The sequence below is a fragment of the Penicillium citrinum genome (genome assembly GCF_028827155.1).
Source record: "Penicillium citrinum strain IBT 23319 chromosome Unknown utg000009l:1.0-4274883.0:1.0-4276374.0, whole genome shotgun sequence".
NCBI lineage: Eukaryota > Fungi > Ascomycota > Eurotiomycetes > Eurotiales > Aspergillaceae > Penicillium > Penicillium citrinum.
In genome coordinates, this window is record NW_026622694.1 from 592,753 (window position 1) to 611,657 (window position 18,905).

The following is an 18,905-nucleotide window of genomic DNA, read 5'->3' on the forward strand; positions in this document are numbered from 1 at the left end:
ACATATTCTAGTATTTCGGACAAACTCTTCCCACATACATTCCTTCAGACGACTCATTCATCTATATACACGACCAACTTCTGGCCGTGCACTTCCCCTTTTCGTAACATATCGAGTCCCTTAATAATACCCTGCCAGCCTCCAGGTACCTTCTTGGGCGGATGGGGTTTGATTTTGCCTTGGTCAAGTAGAGACTGCATATCCTCCCGCCATGAAGCTATAAGCTCCGACTTTGCAGGATCCGCTTCTCTTCGGTAGATCCCTTCTAGCTCCACGGTACGTCCAAAAATTTCATAAGTGAGGGGCGTCGAAACCTGAACCGCCTGTCGCGTCCGCCACGAAGGATCGCAATACTCGAGCGCCACGTAACGGCCACCAGCTCGGCCGAGGGACGCAAAGCAGCATTTGACCGATTCAGGGGTTGTAATGCAATCAATGGCGTGTCGAATCGGGCCACTGGCTTCTCGACGGATTATCTCACTGCTTGCAGGATCGGTGTACGGGACGGATTTGACAGCCCCATAAGAGGTAACTAAGTCGTGAGAATTTATTCCAGCCGTTACGATTGGTGCATATCCTGAGCTAGTACACGATCAGAACCTATTTTAGCTTGCCAAAGACCTACCAGGACCTTAAACGGTGCAACATAGCACTAGTGCGATCTTTTGACTTACCTAGAGAGGAGTTGACAGGCCATAGTGCCTGTAGTGGTGGCACCTCCATAGACTAAGACCGGCAAAGGCTGCCCCGGCTCGGGCCGTGAGGGCCTTCCAGTCAATTTAAGACAGTTCATGCTCATCACTACTGTAGTCCAAGCTACACCACTAAAAGCACCTTTCTCTAGCTTGCTCCAGCTGCTCGGAAGCTCTAACAGAAACCGCCCATCGGCGAGGACATATTCCGAGAATGCACCACCCTCAGGGATAAGAGGATTGGAACCATGTACTAGGCCGCTCACATAAGTACCTTCACGCAGACGGCTGCATCCCGATTTGGCAGAGGCCCACGGGGCCTCCGAATGGACAGCGAGTACTGTTCCTGTAAAGTCGCAACCGAGTATGGCCCCCGGCGTAGCCTTCAAACGTGGCGCCTTATAGTCAGTATGGTTGAGACCCACTGAAATGACCTTGACTAATACATCAAATGGCTGCTGAGGCCTGGGCAGGGGTCGAGTGGAGACCACGGGGTTTCCTTGTGCGTCCTGGACCAAACATTTTCGTTCCTTTGGGAGAATCATTCTGACCGCGGCGACAAGGATGATGGTGATGATCAAGGAATGGTCTGATGTTGATAATTGTTCGATTTAGAGCCATCTTGGTCATTGTTTTGTACTTATATCATGCAAGTAGGCTAAATCAATGCAATGGCAATGCAAGAAACTCTGTCAACGTAGGATTCATTAGGCCATCAAACGTGATCGCTCAAAACCCTCCGAATTGTTCGGTATTTTATGCTTAACTGCGGGGTGCTTTGGAGTCGTACGGGATAATCCCTGTAGAAATCCTTAGTCAAACATTCGTTCTTTGTTTGGCGTATGTACATCTTCCTAGCCCCTCGGCGCTCCATTGTCTCACCGGTTTTTGTCTCTCTTCTTCTCCCTGTCGTCGTGTCTTCCTACTTCCTCTGTTAGAAGAGAAACTCTCCATAAAGTCGATGAAAAACGCTCTCGAAACGTGACGATGGCTATCACTCTCACTTTATTGTCCACGAGCCGAATGGCTGGCGGAGTCTTATTCCTTTTCGCTCCCAAGATCGCTGCTGCCAATTTCTCCCTCCCCCACGGTCCATCTTCGAGTGTTCTGACACACTTGGTTGGAGCTAGAGATCTGATCATTGGAGCTCTTCTATACACTGCTCATCAAGACAAAGAAAAGGTACTCTTCTCGCCACTATCGCTGTGTAATTGCTGGTTTTGACCAATTCTGTAGCCCGGTGGTACTCGAGAATTAAAGCGAGCTTTACTAGCCGGATTAGCAATGGATGTAGCGGAGGTGATTACAAACTTGATCTGCTATAGTCAAGAGCAGCTTTCAGTCGAGCCACTCACTATGCTAGGTGGAGGTGCGGTGGTATCCTTTGGTCTAGGGTTGTATAATTACCTTTCTTTGTTTTAGTATTCCACTGCTATGCTGTGTCCATAGTTCCTATATCCCAAAGGGAAGACTATGTTGTATTTACGACCTCAAAGGGTGATATTTTCTTCGATTGTTTGTTTGAGAGTTGGTCGGATAAGAGTAGAGTAGTTAGCCCGTTTGAACTAGTCTCAATATAAAAATTGCGCATTTCGATGACCTTTTGAATCAGGTTCAGAACCCCTTGGCTTGGTATACCGCAGATACGAAAGCTTAGCAAAATCAGATACACTGTTGAAGCCTGCAAGGAATGATCATCTCCTTCAAATATGATAGAGGATAGGTTCGTAGCGACCACAGAATAGAACAGATGCAATAATCATAATCAAAAACCATGATTTAGAGAAAGAGCGATCAGTGGAAAAGGTATCCCAGCCGTTCAGCCTCATTATCCGGTCCAAAATTCAGCCTGTTGGCTTCTGAAGGCCATAAAACCACCCTTTTGAGAAATGAACAGAAAATGATTTGTTGGCCGCCTCACATCTCTGCTGGAGCCATTCAAGTTTCGTCATCTCATACGTGCTGCTGACTCCAGAGCATTCAAGATGTAGTGCTGTCATTTCAGGGAAGTCGTCACAATCTGCTAGTTCCATTAGTTGCATTATGGCTTCCATAAAGTTAGATCCATCGTTGAGCATAAGGTAAATGGTCTTCAATGAGCAAGGAAGGACATCAACAAGCCGACGGATTGGCATATTTTGCTCATTGAGCCCCACAAGGTTGGGAAAAGGAAGACAAATAGTTTTCAACGCGAGATAATCACTGAAGTTTCCCACCCACTCGGAATCTATGTCGAATTTGCAGCCAGAATCAGGCTCAGCCCAAAGAGTTCCCAGCGTTCCTTTGTGAGCTGAGAGTGCTTCATATAAGTTCCTAGGTTGAAACTCATTTGAGGGGCCACAGAGAAGCTATGATTCACCCGGAATGACTTTAACGTCTTACAGGCCATGGTCCATTCTTGCATTCCATTTCCAGCATTGACTTCAGCCAAGTCGAGATGAGTTATATTGGAACACCGGAATGCGAGAGTATCCTGTTTCTGGCTAATTAGGCTCCAAGGGTCATTGTGCTCAGCTTCATCAAGATCGTTCTCGTCATCCGGATTAGTAAAGTACTCTCGTAGAGCATAACATCCGAGCTTGCGCACTGATGACATCCTGAAAAATGCATCAACATAATAGGATGGAGTCGCACTCTCAACCTCATCATACGCGCCTGAGTATACTTCTTGAAGATATGGAAAAAACGGCTCTGACGCTAAAGACAGTTTCCGTAGCAAATTCATGAGATGGTGTGAAGTATCGGGCCAGTTAATACTGAGCTTGCGTAGTTCCCTCATTTGTGGAAGAAGCAGAGCTATCCAAGGATCACTATCTTCTCCGCGCTAGAGGGCTTCTAACCAACTTGATTTCTCCGCCTCCGAGTACTCATTTCTTTCGGAGACTAATTGCGGAGCAATTTGTGAAAGAGGTTTTCCATGAATCTCGGCCTGGCCTTCATTTACATTGATCCAATCCCCCAGCGCGAGGTAATGGACATAGCTCGCTAATGCTGGCTTACTAAATATGGCAGAATAAAATCTTCGGGCTTGTCTAGCTGCTTCGTCAGAGGATCTTCCGTAGAGAACCACCTTGGCTTATAGCTTTTCTTGTAGAATATTATGAAGTCTCTGCGATGATAATATGAGATAAAAAATGTCTGTCTGGGCAAAATGGCCAGCAATGATACGTAGGAGCTCTGCTGGAAGACTGTCCATCACCCCGGTGCTTGATGTTAAAACAAATTCCGTAAGACAGTTGTGAACTGGCTTTCTTATAGTTATAGGCTTCATGAGATTGACTTGGCGTAGGCAGAAACGGGACTAGCCTGTTCTGTCGGGGTTCTGTTCTGCCTATTATGCCAAGCAGCCCGAACTTAACATGGCATTTTTGTGTGGTGGTTCTCTAAATACATATTACTCAAAGGTCTGAATTACTGCAGTAATACCAACTTATTCAACAAAATATCCAAGATGGATGTTATGATATTATATCTATTCATTTGTCTACATCGATTTTTGTCTTATTATATTTCCATTGTCCGATAATATACCAGTTCGGTAGGGCTTTTTGGCATTGGAAGACACATTCAACAACATAGTGAGTAGACGAATATATGGCAAAGAAATGGTCTTGTAATTGGATACACGAAAAATACTAACAGAGAATCACTAACACCATTAATGAACGGCTGCCGTAGAATTCCATCATTGGAAGATGGCCTGCTTAAAGGGAACATGGGTCTGGTAGACTTTTTTTGGGGCCGGATCAAGACAAGATAATATGCTACTGCAGGGTCTGTCACCAATAGACATTACATTTCGGCTTATATTGCACTTAGCCGGTAATAAGGAGATACATTTCTCTACATGGTGGCATTCTGGGCTAGCCAGACTAACATTCCCAGCGATTTATCTTCTTCACCGGAAAGACCCAATACTTCAATATTACACCTCACAGTTCTGCTCCAAAGATGGTGGCTCCATATATCTCTACTATCTGGTTTCTTAATCCCTGAGACCTACACATGTAATTGTTGTGAGATTGACCCTAGCACAAAGCATTTGAAAACAAAGACAAATCATATGGCACACGATACAACAATAACAACTACTAGCTCAGCCACTAAACCCAGTAGAACGGACTTTCTGGATACAGATCTTGTTTTGTTTGATATTTAGATAGTATTGTAGTGGATTTGGTATACAAAATAGTAGAGAAATATATATTTGATATAAAAAATAAATTGATCTTCGACAGATCTAAACTGTGCAATACCAATGATGCGGCCCGGCTGGACGGCCAATGGACGTGGTATGGGCGGGCTTTTCAGAAATCGGTCTAGCCATGGGGAGCCGAGAGACGCAGCGCCGGTTCAGTTGCGGGGCAAAGTTAGGACCTTGGCTAAAATATATTATTTAATAGAAATTTGGCAGTAATACAGTTGTATTGCTATCCATGAACTGTTCGGATTCTCTGAAAATTGAATTTTTTTAATTATAACCATTACTGTAAACAGTACATAGATATTTGATAACTAAAATTAATATTTATCCGGAGAATATGGACTAGTCTGATATTAATACAATTCGGATATCAATACAACTAGTTGATATATTTATAAAATAATAACAATATTAGATTATTTAGTAAAAAAAATTATCTAATACAATATCTAAAATAGAAATATATCTAATATTTGATTAACTAATTGCTAAAATATACTGGCCGGAACAGTAGAACAATAATTTCAGAAGAGATTTTCTATTATTATAGAATTAGAATTCTTTTTGATTCTGTTTCTATCTTTATACTTATTTTTAAAAAAAATCAGATAATATTTTGATAATAACAGTACCAAATAGATCTATTTATTTGTATAATTTATATTAGACCTGGGCATGAGCATGCTCATGAGCGGATACCCAGGTCTATTAGTAAATATCCACTATGGTAATTAGCACAATTACCGATAGTGATATCATTAATCGTCCTATAGAATCTAAGAGAATTGACTATATGGCAATTCTTGGTTTCAAACTATTTTGATTTCAAATTACCTTCAGAATAGATCAAATGACTATTCTATTTACTAACGTTTAATATAAATAGGGCCATTATTTCCGGCCAAGATGGATAAAACCATTTTCTTTATTATATTTCAATCAGAAGAATTATTAATTTCCTATTTGGGACTACTTCTGCTACTAAGACTACTAGCCAATTCTACTACTTGTCACGGGATCCCTGAAAAAGGATCTGAAGGATGATACGGTAAAGCTAGAGAGCTTACCTCTGTCGGTGAAGCTACTGACCTTTACGCTTCGAACCCGATTCGACACCGTTTCTTTCTTGAAGAAGGCACGTGAGGAAAAGGTTGAATGACTTTGCTTGTCTTATCCTGATTGCTTGAAGATTCTTCAAGAATCAGTCTCTCTGTATATTCTACTATCCTCTTATCTAATCAACAAGTGCTAGCTTGTATTTTAGTATTGTTGCAAGAAAATTCTTTTTCCATATCATAAAAATTAATTTTCTGAATATAATATATAAAAATTAGAAATTTATATAAATAATATTTATAATATTATCTATATTTATCGAAAATAAGAAAATAAGAAAAAATTATTTATTTATATAGATTGCTAAAAAATATTTTTAAAATACTATATATTGAATCAATAGATAATTTTAAATATTTATATAATAATAATATAACAAAATTTCAACAATTTCAATAAAATTATTGTAAAGACTAGTAATAAGAATGACTAATAGTCTTAGTAGCAGAGGAGAATTGTCCCAAATAGAAAATTTTCAAATTGTTGAGATTGAAATAAAATAGAGAAGATAGTTCTAATCATCTAGACCGGAAGATAATGGCTCTATTTATATTAATTTGATAATGGTGAATAGAATAGTCATTTAACCTGAATTGCCACATAGTGATATAACGGTACTAAAGTACAAACTAGCACTTGTTGACTAGATAAGAGAATAATAGAAGAAGAATAGAAAATCAATTCAATTACTTAGTAGAATATACAGAGAGACTGATTCTTGAAAAATCTTCAAACAATTAGAATAATACAAGCAAAGTCATTCAATCTTTTTCTAATATATCCTTTTCGAGAAAGAAACAGTGTCAAATCGGATTCAAAGTATAAAGATCAATAGTTTTACTGTATTATTCTTCAAATCTGTTATCAGAGATTCTATAACAACTATTTTTTTTTCTTCAAGAGTCTGGCTCTAGATATATCTAGATTCTTCAAAGAATGATATAGAAGTATAAATAAATTCTTTGTTCTAGATATATTTTCTTTATTATATATAGATAGAATAAATCTGTATTAATTTTGTAGCAAAAATTCAAAGAAATCTTTTCTTCAAAGAGGCAATAAATATAAAAAATCAGCAAAAAACTAATATTTCTAGAAAATATTGTTTAGAAAATATTTAGTTTTAGTTTTTATAACAAAATATATTTAATTTGTATTGAGATTGTTATATCTATATCTATACTTTTGACAATATTTTATTAGTAGATAGCTATATCAGTAGCAGTTTCTAAATTAGTTTCTATAATTGAACAAATTATAGAAACTATAATAATAGTATTAGCAATAATTTCTATTTTAGTAACTATAATATTCAATTATATTTCAATAGTTTTTGCAATAGTTATCAATCTATTTTATATTTGTAGCAAATATATACAGAAAATAAATCTAAAATAATTCTTTATTATTGAGAAGAAATATCAAAAAAAAAAGAAATAGATAAAATAATAGAAAATTGTCTATAATAAACAATAAATAACTATTATTTCAATAAAAAATAGAGATAGAAACAGAAATAATAATAATAGTGTGAAGACTAGTAGTAGGGATGACTAATAGTCTTAATAGCAGAGAGGAGTAGTCCCAAATAGGAAATTTTCAAATTGTTAAGATTGAAATAAAATAGAGAAGATGGTGCTAATCATCTAGGCAGGGGTGATGGCCCTATTTATGTTAATTTGATGATAGTGAATAGAATGGTCATTTGACCTGAATTGCCACATAGTGGCAATTAATGATATCACTATCGGTAGTTGCAGTGAATACTATAGCTGATATAGTAAAGTATAGTATTATATAATATATATAATATAATATTCAGAAATAGTAATATCAATAATAGTGATAATTATAATAATAGTAACAGAGATATTTTGAATATAAATAATAATAATAATATAGATAATCAAAATCTGATTATATTATTCTGAATATTATATTATATATATTATATAATACTATAGTATAGTATATCGGCTATAGTATTCACTACAACTACCGATGATGATATCATTACTTGCCACTATGTGGCAATTCAGGTCAAATGACCATTCTATTCACTATCATCAAATTAACATAAATAGGGCCATCACCCTCGGCCTAGATGATCAGAACCATCTTCTCTATTTTTTTTTCAATCTTAACAATTTGAAAATTTCCTATTTGGGACTACTCCCTCTGCTATTAAGACTATTAGTCATCCCTACTACTAGTCTTCACAGGTTATGAGCCCGGATTGCTACTGCTAATCTACTATTTCCTATTTAGGCAATCGTGAAGTTATATCTACAATATATATCACGATATATATAGTGTGATATAGTTTTCCAGTTGAGGAACAATTACAGTTTCTCCGATATATCTCCGCTATTTATCCGATATTCTACCGGAAGGTTGAACTTTATTTTAAAGTTTAATCTTATCTAAAAGTTAATCTTATCTAAGGTTAAATTTATCTGAAAGTTAATCTTATCTAAGATCAAAACTTGATACTGTCAATAACTATTATTATATATATATATATAATAATATATCAGCCTAATATTATATATATCTATATATATAATATTATATCACCTTTTATATATATATATATATCTATCGATATATATATTAATATGGCAACCCTACCTAAAATAGAGGTTACCAAATTGAGTGGCACTGACAACTATACCACTTGGGCTATTAGGGCATATGCTCTATTAGTTAAAGATGATCTAGGTTTTGATAATGTGCCAGCAAATGGTGAACTACCAGCTGATTTCAATTTGAATACTATACCGATAGCTAAAAACAAAAAGGCATTAGCTATCATCAAACTGCTATGTGAGGATAGTCCTTTATTGTATATAAAGGATGAAACAAATGCAATTAGGGCTTGGCAAACCCTAAGAGATATCTATAATCCAAAGGGTTTTACAACTGAATACCTCACATTGAAACAATTCTTTAATATTTCATTGGCCGATTACGACAGTATGGAGGCCTATCTGAATGAAATCAAGTTGCTAATCAATGATTTAATATCCAAAAATATTATACTACCTAATCAGGTTATAATAGCATGGGTATTGAACAGTTTGGATAACAATTATACTGCTTTCATTCAACATATTACACAATCATTACGTGATAATCCTGCTGCCTATACTTTTGATTCATTAGTTAAATGTTTGATTGATGAATCACGTGGCAAAGAAGTTGATACTATTAACAGTATTAACAAAAAGAATAACAACAAAAACCCTAGATCTAAAACCCTTAACCCTAAATCTGTTAGGGCTAATGGTAAATTCAGGCCAAATAGCAGAATATGGAAGAAGCAGCCCTATAAAGGTAAATTTTGCCAGAATTGCCATATGACTAATCATATGACAGATCAATGCTTTTATCTATATCCTGACAAACGTCCTTCCTGGTGGAATGACAGAACAAACAATACAAACAAAACAAAATATCCAAAATCCGAGTACAGTCTCGAAAATCAGAAAAGGAACCAGGCTATCATTAATACTATATTAAATGATAGCAGTCCTACTAATAATACTGGCCAAATAGGCCATTCAGGCCAATCAGGCCAATCAGATCAAACTGAGCCAGTTATTCAAAATGAAAACGAATTTGATATGGATATTGACAATATGTTGCTTGATATTGATGCTGAAGTAAGCACAATCTCAAATACTAATAACAAACAAATTGATATTAATAATAACAAAATATCAGATAATTTAATCTACCAAAATGGTGATTCTATTTATAAAATTGGTCCAATCTGTCAATTTGTTATTGATACGGCTGCTACTGTGTCTGTTATTAGTGATATTAACTATTTTTATGCTAAAAAACCAACAAAACAAACTGTTCGTTGGGGCAAAATGCTAAATAAACAAATCAATATAAAAGGATCAATTGCTATATTAACAAACCAAAACTTTATATATATAATACATAATGTATTATACATGCCTGAATTAGGTATGAATATATTAAGCACTACTAAATTGAATAGTATTGCTATTTTTAAAGCCAACAGTGTATCTCTATTCAGAGACACTCGTTGCACAATAAGGGGTTATAAAACAAATTTATATTATACCAATACTAAAATATTATATCCTATATCAAATAACCCTAACAATGCTATTAATACTATACCAAATAAATTATTGTTATTAGATAATAATAATAATAATAATAATAATATCGGTAATAATACTGATATTAAGGATTGGCATAATAAATTAGGCCATCTAGGCCCTAAGCCATTATCCTATATTATAAAATATATATATAATAAAGATATACCATACAATATACTATATAATATATTATATGATTGTGATACTTGTTTAAAAGCCAAAGCCAAACGGTATATCAACAAACAATCAAATAACAATTTGATATATAAAATAGGTGAAAGAATACACTCTGATATTGGTGGCCCAATAAATCCACTCACCTATAATCATTACAAATACTATATAACATTTGTTGATAAAACATCAAGATATTTATTTGTCAGTTTACTAAAAAGCAAAAATGATGCTTTATTAGCATTCAAAAAGATTGCCATATTAATAAAAAATCAAACTGGTGTTAATATCAAAGAATTATTTACTGACAATGGCACTGAATATATCAATAAAATATTAAATGAATTTACTACCAAAAGGGGTATTATTCATTCAACAAGCCCTGCTTATACCAAAGAGCCAAATGGCCTAATTGAACGAATAAATCTTACTTTAATGAATAAAGTCAGGGCAATGCTGATAAATAGCAAATTACCTAGCTATTTATGGGGTGAGGCCTTACTGGCTGCTACATATATATATAATATAACACCCCATTCAGCATTAAAATTCAAAACACCGTTTGAATTATATTATAATATAAAACCCAGTATCAATATATATAATAATATCAAAACCTGGGGTTCACTTGCTTATTATACTATTAATCAACAGATTAATAAATTGAATAATAAACAAGAATCAGCTATATTAGTGGGTTATACTCACTTTGGCCACTATAAATTATATATACCAAATAAAAGAATAACAATAATAGTAAGAGATACTACTATTATTAATAACAAATTTTATGCTGATTCAATATCAAATAACAATAATAATAATAATAATAATAATAATAATAATAAATCAATAAATTTAGATCTAGATATTAAATCTAGAAAATCTAAATTAATAAATCAACAACCCTATATTAAAACTAGGGCACAGGTTGATGCTAAAATTGCAAGTGATCCAAATCATCAAATTGAAATTCATATACCAAAAGATACCAATAATATTAACACTATTTATACTACTACTGATAATAGTAGTGATAATAATAATAATAACAATAATAATGATAATAGTATAAAGCAATATATATATACTATATCTGATACTATTATTATTGATGATATTTGCCAGCCAATGGCTAAAAGCCCATTACCATTCATGTTAACAATAGCCAATCTTCAAGAGCCTAGCAATCTAAAAGATGCTATGAAGAGCCCTGATTGGCCATACTGGGAAAAGGCTTGTTTAGAAGAAAATACAGCCTTAGTCAATCAACATACCTGGGATATTGTTGACATACCATCCAATATTAAACCGATATCAGGCCGTTGGGTATTCAAGATGAAACCCATTATAAAAAGAATTAATAATAATAACAAAAGCTATATTACAAATAAAAATAACACTATTCGCTATAAAGCAAGATGGGTTATTCAGGGTTTCAATCAGAAATTAGGTATCGATTTCTTAGAGACCTTTTCATCAACATGCCGAACAGAAACCTGGCATATACTATTATTAATAGCCGTTAACAAAGGGCTATATATATGGCAATATGATGTTAAAAATGCGTTTTGCCATGCTAATATTGACACTGAAATTTATACAATACTACCAATTGGCCTATACAATAACAAACAATATAACAATAAATGTGCTAAACTAAATAAAGCACTATATGGCCTAAAACAATCCCCTCGTTTATGGAATAAATATCTCAAAAATATATTAAATGCTTTACAATTTAAAGTATTTATATATGATGAAGGGATTTATATTAATTCACAAGATGGCTGCATTATAATATGCTATGTGGATGATATTTTAATATTACACAAAGATTTGGTTTATATCAAAGAATTGGCCAATCAAATATCTAATACTATTCAATTAGATGAAATTGGCCAAATTACTACCTTTCTAGGTAATGATATTAATATAAACTATAAAACCAAACAACTAACAATATCACAAATCAATTATACCAATAAAATACTAAATAAATTTATTGATAATATTAGTGATATTGATAATAACAATAATAACAATAATAATATTGTTATTAATAACAAATTATATAAACCAACCAATCTATCTGGCAAGCCTGGTGTTAAATACTATAAAAATATAACACAGGCCAGTAATATTGATATTAAAAACTACCAAAAACAAATTGGTTCGTTACTATATTTGGCATTAAAAACTAGACCTAATATAACATTTGCTGTTATAAATTGTGCCCGTTTTATGTCAAATCCTGATTCACATCATTTTGATGCTTTAGCCAATATTTGGTGTTATCTCTTACACCATAGCAATTATGGCATTATCTATAATTGTAGTGGTGATAATTTATATATCAAGGGCTATTGTGATGCTGATTGGGGCAATGATCTTAATAATAGAAGATCTACTACTGGCTATCTATTCAGTTTATCAAATGATCTAGGAATAACAAATCCTATATCATGGAATAGCCAATTACAAACAACAGTTGCCCTCTCAACATGTGAATCAGAATATATGGCATTGAAAGAAGCTACCAAAGAAGCTATCTATTTGAACAATATGCTAAATTATTTTAATAATATACTAAAATTAGGCTATACTACTAATAGTATATCTATTATATTAGTGGATAATGAAAGTGCCAAAAAACTGGCTGAAAATCCTGAATTCCACAAACGATCTAAGTATATTGATATTATATATCATTATACCAGAGATGCCATACAAAACAATATGATTAAAATTGTGCCAATACCAACAAAAGATAATATTGCCGATATTATAACAAAAAACACTACTAAAAATGTGTTTAATTTGTTATGCCCTAAAATAATATGGCAAATATAATATTCACTATAATCTTTATATTATATTATATTTTACTATATCTATAGTATTATATTATACTATAATAAACAAATAATATAAAATAAAGATTAAGGAGGGCTCTGAATATTATATTATATATATTATATAATACTATAGTATAGTATATCGGCTATAGTATTCACTACAACTACCGATGATGATATCATTACTTGCCACTATGTGGCAATTCAGGTCAAATGACCATTCTATTCACTATCATCAAATTAATATAAATAGGGCCATCACCCCTCGGCCTAGATGATCAGAACCATCTTCTCTATTTTATTTCAATCTTAACAATTTGAAAATTTCCTATTTGGGACTACTCCCCTCTGCTATTAAGACTATTAGTCATCCCTACTACTAGTCTTCACAGTATTATATTTAGTTTAAATTTATAATTAATACTATTGATAAAGTAAAAAAGAATTAATATTTTTTTATTAAGATTTTGCAGAAAAAACAGATTTTTATTTAATATTTTAATCTTCTCTCTATTATTTTTTATACTATTTACAATATAAAAATTCTAAATACAATTTATAGTAAATAATTATTCAAAAATTTTTTAAATCAATAATAGATAAATTAGATTTCAATAAAATTAAATATATTGATAGTATATTGAAACTGGCAAATAATTTTTATAGATTATAGTAGAATTAGTTTATAATTGATTTTAATTTATTTTCTTTTTATAGAAAAATTATTTTGAATATATAGATATTAAAATAGATAGAATATATACAATTATATAATAAAGAATTTCAGATAGAGATAAATAATTATATTTTTCTGTTTAGATAGATATATATATCTTTCTTATAGAATAGCAATATTTTTTGTTTATATTTTATTTTTTTTATATTTTTTTTGTATTTTTGCTCTTTTCTCTTATCTATTATCTATTTTATTCTATCTCTGTTTCTTTTATTATAGTTCAATATAATTCTAAATAGACTCAAAAAAATATCTTTTTTTTGTCAAAGACTTTAATCTATTAGTATAGTTATTCTAATATAGAATCTCTAGAATAAAAATCTAGATTAACAATTTTTATTTATTTTTTTGATACTAATAAATTTTCTCAAGATTTATATTTTATATCTATTAATTATATTTAAATCGATATTGATTTTATTGTTTCTATTTTTCTAATTCAAAATAAAAATATTAATTTATTTCAGTTTATTTAAATAATATTGTTTGATCTTTTTTCTATTTCAAATTCTAAAGAGAATTTTTCAATTTCAGTAGAAAATTCTTATATTAATCTATTCTATATTACTAATTTTGTTGTATTATATAGATTTCTTAGATTTTGTTTTTATTTTGAATAAATTTTTATACTAAAATATTTTTGATTTCAATTTCTCTAAATTGGTAATCAATAAATACTGTCAAGATTTGCAATATTTGTTTAATTTTATAGATTAGTAGTTTCTCAAAAAAAACAATTTAAAAATTATTTTTTTTGTTCTATTTGCTATATAAATTGAGATTATTTGAAATATAATAAATATATAAAATATTGTTTAGTATATTGATTATTATCTATAATTATTTATAAAGATATATATAATTATAATTATTTATTAAAATAGATTTAGATTATTTTTGAGTTTCTATTATCTTTGATTTACTATTGAAATTATATCAAATAATTTTATAAAATAATAATTATATTTTTGAAAAATTTTAGAATTTTTTATTTGAATTATTATTTCAAGATAAAGAAAATAGATTTTATTATATATATTTTATTTATTGAGAATTATTTATAAATATTATTATAGAATAATTAAAATCTAATCAGAAATAATTTTCAAAATATTTGAGAAAAATAATATTATTATTATCAATATTTTTACTATATTATAGAAAATAAAAAATATATTAATTGAATAGAAACTAAATATAATTTTATTAAAATTATTAGTGTGAAGACTAGTAGTAGGGATGACTAATAGTCTTAATAGCAGAGGGGAGTAGTCCCAAATAGGAAATTTTCAAATTGTTGAGATTGAAATAAAATAGAGAAGATGGTGCTAATCATCTAGGCTGGGGTGATGGCCCTATTTATGTTAATTTGATGATAGTGGATAGAATGGTCATTTGACCTGAATTGCCACATAGTGGCAATTAATGATATCACTATCGGTAGTTGCAGTGAATACTATAGCCGATATACTATAGTATAGTATTATATAATATATATAATATAATATTCAGAATTAGAATTTTATTATATTATTATTATATAGATATTTAAAATTATTTACTAAATTAATATATTATTTTCTAGATATATTTTGTATATTTTTTCAGAATTGAATTGTCTAAATAATTATTTTTTTTTGTTTTTTTGTCTCTAATAAATATAAATAATATTATAAATATTATCTATATAAATCTCTGATTTCTATATATTGTATTCAGAAAATTATTTTTTCTATTTAATATAGAAATAAAATTCTCTCTATATTTGTTTTTTATCTCAAATTTTTTTAATTTTTTATTTTTTGTTTTATATTCTATTTATCTAGAAAAAAGATAGAGAATATATTATACAATTTTTTATATTTGTCTAATAGTTATAGATAATATATTTATAGTCTAATTTATTTTCAGATTTAAAATAGATCAATCTATTGAAATAGAAATTTTTTTATCTGATTTTTGAAATACAAATTCTTGATAAATAGTTTAATTAATTTATTTTTTAGAATTCTTTTGGAATATATTTTTATTATAATATTTCTAATACTATTTTTAGTTTTTTTGTATTGTTTTCTAAATCTTTTTATATACAATTTATAATTATAATAATTATAATTTTATCAAAAATATTTTTATTTTTTTACTATTCTTATAGAATTAAAAATTCAGATTGATATTTATAAAAATTTAAAATAGAATTTTTTGAATTATTTGATTTATAGTATTATTATATATAAATTGAGCTATTTTAAAAAATTGAATTCAATTTATATATTATTTATTTACAAAATAATATAAATAATTTTTTAATATTTGATTTATTTATTTAATTTATCTATCTATCTGTAAATAAAAAATAATTGAATATCAGAATTTAATTTTTAAATAAAAATATAATTCTAATCTGAATTTATTAATAAAAATAGATTTTCAATCTAATATAATTCTATTTAGATTTTTATATTCTAATTCAATTTTACTATAAAACAATTCTGCAAATTTAATAATATCAAATATAATAGATATAAAAATAAATCAAAAATATTTTATAAATCTATTAATAATAATAAAAATAGTATCAATTATTTTTTTGATAATCTATCTCAGATAATTCTATAATAAAATCTATTATCAATTTTAAAAAAATTTTTGAGAAATAGAAACTAATTGCAATTATCTATAAAACTAATATTATAAAATTTTGATTTCTTAATAGATTATATATAATATAATATAGTTTTATATTTTATTCTGAAATCTTTTTCAATAATATTTCTATTGAAATAGTTCAATTATATAAATTCTTCTGGAATAATCTATTAAAAAATTATTATAATATATTTGAATCAATCTAGATTACAGATTATCAGCAATAGAAATATATAATTTATTAATATAATAGAACAATTTTTTTAGATTTATATTTCAATATTTTTTTTAATATTTATTTTTCAATAATATAATTTTTTGTTTATAAATTATAATATTTTTGAGCTATAATTGAATAATAAAATCTTTTAGTTTTTCTAAAAAAAATTTATATAAAATATTTTTAACTATTATTGCAATTAATATAATTCTAGAAAATATAAATTGAATATAATTCAATTTTTTATAGATAATTATATTATCTCTCTGATCTAGATTTTCTATAGCAATTATTCTATAAAAATCTATAAATATATTATTAATTTCTATATTTTAAAAATATATCTAATTTGCAAAAAATTTGAATATTCTCTATATCAATATTATTTCTAATCTGATTTCTATCAGAATCAATTTAAGAATAATTTATATAATTAATATTATCTCTATTATTTATATTTTATATTCAATTTATATAGAAAATATATTCTATATATACAATATTTTTATAAATCAGATTATTGAGCAAATTATTAATAAAATAAATATTTATTAGATCTATATACTGGATAATCTATGGGCAGATTTTTGAAAGATCTATCTATCATAGACTGTCTATCAATAGACAGAGATATCTGGGAGTATATCCAGCAGATCCAGAGATAAATCCAATTTTTGTATTATTATATATAGTAATTTTTCTCTGTTTCAAAAATATATATTTAAGTATAACAAATTATAATAAATTATTAAAAAAACTATTTACTATATTTTATTCAAATATAGATTAAATTATATCAATATCAATATAATTGTATTATTGTCAAATTTTTATAAAATTATATATTCTAGTCAAGATTCTAAATTTGTTTTACAACTAGACCGGTACTGAATATCTAGATAGTCTATAGCTGGGCTGATTTCTGAAGAGTCTGTCTATACTCTATCTATAGACTGTCCAGCTGGGCCGGCCTATGGGTATTGCACAGGTCTAAGATTTTCTGATAATATAGATATTTGAAATAAAATTAGTAGTAGCAAAATTATTTTTCAAATAACTTTTGGTTGAAAAATTTCTATATATATCTAAAAATAATCTATAAAAAATCAAATTTATTGATACAATTATATTTAATATAGATTAGATTATTTACAAAATAATTAGACCTGTGCAAAACCCATAGGCCGCCCAGCTGGACAGCCTATAGACAGAGTATAGATAGACTTTTCGGAAATCGGCCCAGCTATAGACTGCCCAGATATCTAGCGCCAGTCTAGTTGTGAAACAAACTTAGAATCTTGACTAAAATATATAATTTTATAAAAATTTGACAATAATACAATTATATTGATATTGATATAATTTAATCTATATTTAAATAGAATATAGTAAATAGTTTTTTTAATAATTTATTATAATTTGTTATACTTAAATATATATTTTTAAAACAGAGAAAAATTACTGTATATAATAATACAAAAATTGGATCCATCTCTGGATCTGCTGGATATATCTATAGGTACCCCTGTCTATTGATAGGCGGTCCATGATGGGTAGATCTTTCAAAAATCTGTCTATAGGCTGTCCAGTGCATAGGTCTAAAAATAATTATAATAGATATAAAAAATTTATTAATATATAATATAGTATAATATTATTTTCTATACAGATTTGATCAAATTGGAATATAAAATAATTATTGTAGTTATCAAATATTAATAATTAATATTTATTTTATTTATATAAAATTGTATATAGAATGAAATAATTTTGTAATCAGCGAAAATCTATTTTGTCAATAGATCAATAATTATTTAAAATTTCAATTTATTAATTATAAAAAAATTAACTAAAATCAATCTATAATATAAATTTTGTTTTTAAATATTATATATATGTCACAGGACTTCCAACAAAGGATCTGAAGAACCTATCTCTTCCGATAGATCTAATGATCTTCGTGATACAACTCCGTTTCTACACCGCTTCTTCTTCGAAGAGGGCACATGAGGAGAAGCCTCAATAACGTTGCTCGAATAATCTTGATTGTTTGAAGTCTGCTCAAGAATCAGTCTCTATATCTTACTACTGGTTTTAACTGATCTTCTACTCTT

At 29.1% G+C, this 18,905-nt stretch overlaps 2 protein-coding genes across 2 annotated transcripts; both read right to left on the bottom strand.

Annotated features, from left to right (window-relative positions):
* Positions 1–53: 53 nt before the first annotated feature.
* N7469_009707 (zinc-binding alcohol dehydrogenase family protein) lies at positions 54–1,237 on the bottom strand (the record flags this gene model as incomplete). Its single annotated transcript, XM_056648612.1, has 2 exons — positions 54–582; positions 675–1,237. The coding sequence occupies 2 exons, from the start codon at positions 1,235–1,237 to the stop codon at positions 54–56; spliced, it is 1,092 nt and encodes a 363-aa protein (XP_056495743.1).
* A 1,299-nt stretch (positions 1,238–2,536) lies between these two features.
* Positions 2,537–3,288, bottom strand: N7469_009708 (uncharacterized protein; the record flags this gene model as incomplete). Its single annotated transcript, XM_056648613.1, has 2 exons — positions 2,537–2,982; positions 3,075–3,288. 2 exons carry the CDS (start codon positions 3,286–3,288, stop codon positions 2,537–2,539), a joined length of 660 nt encoding a protein of 219 aa, XP_056495744.1.
* Positions 3,289–18,905: the final 15,617 nt, after the last annotated feature.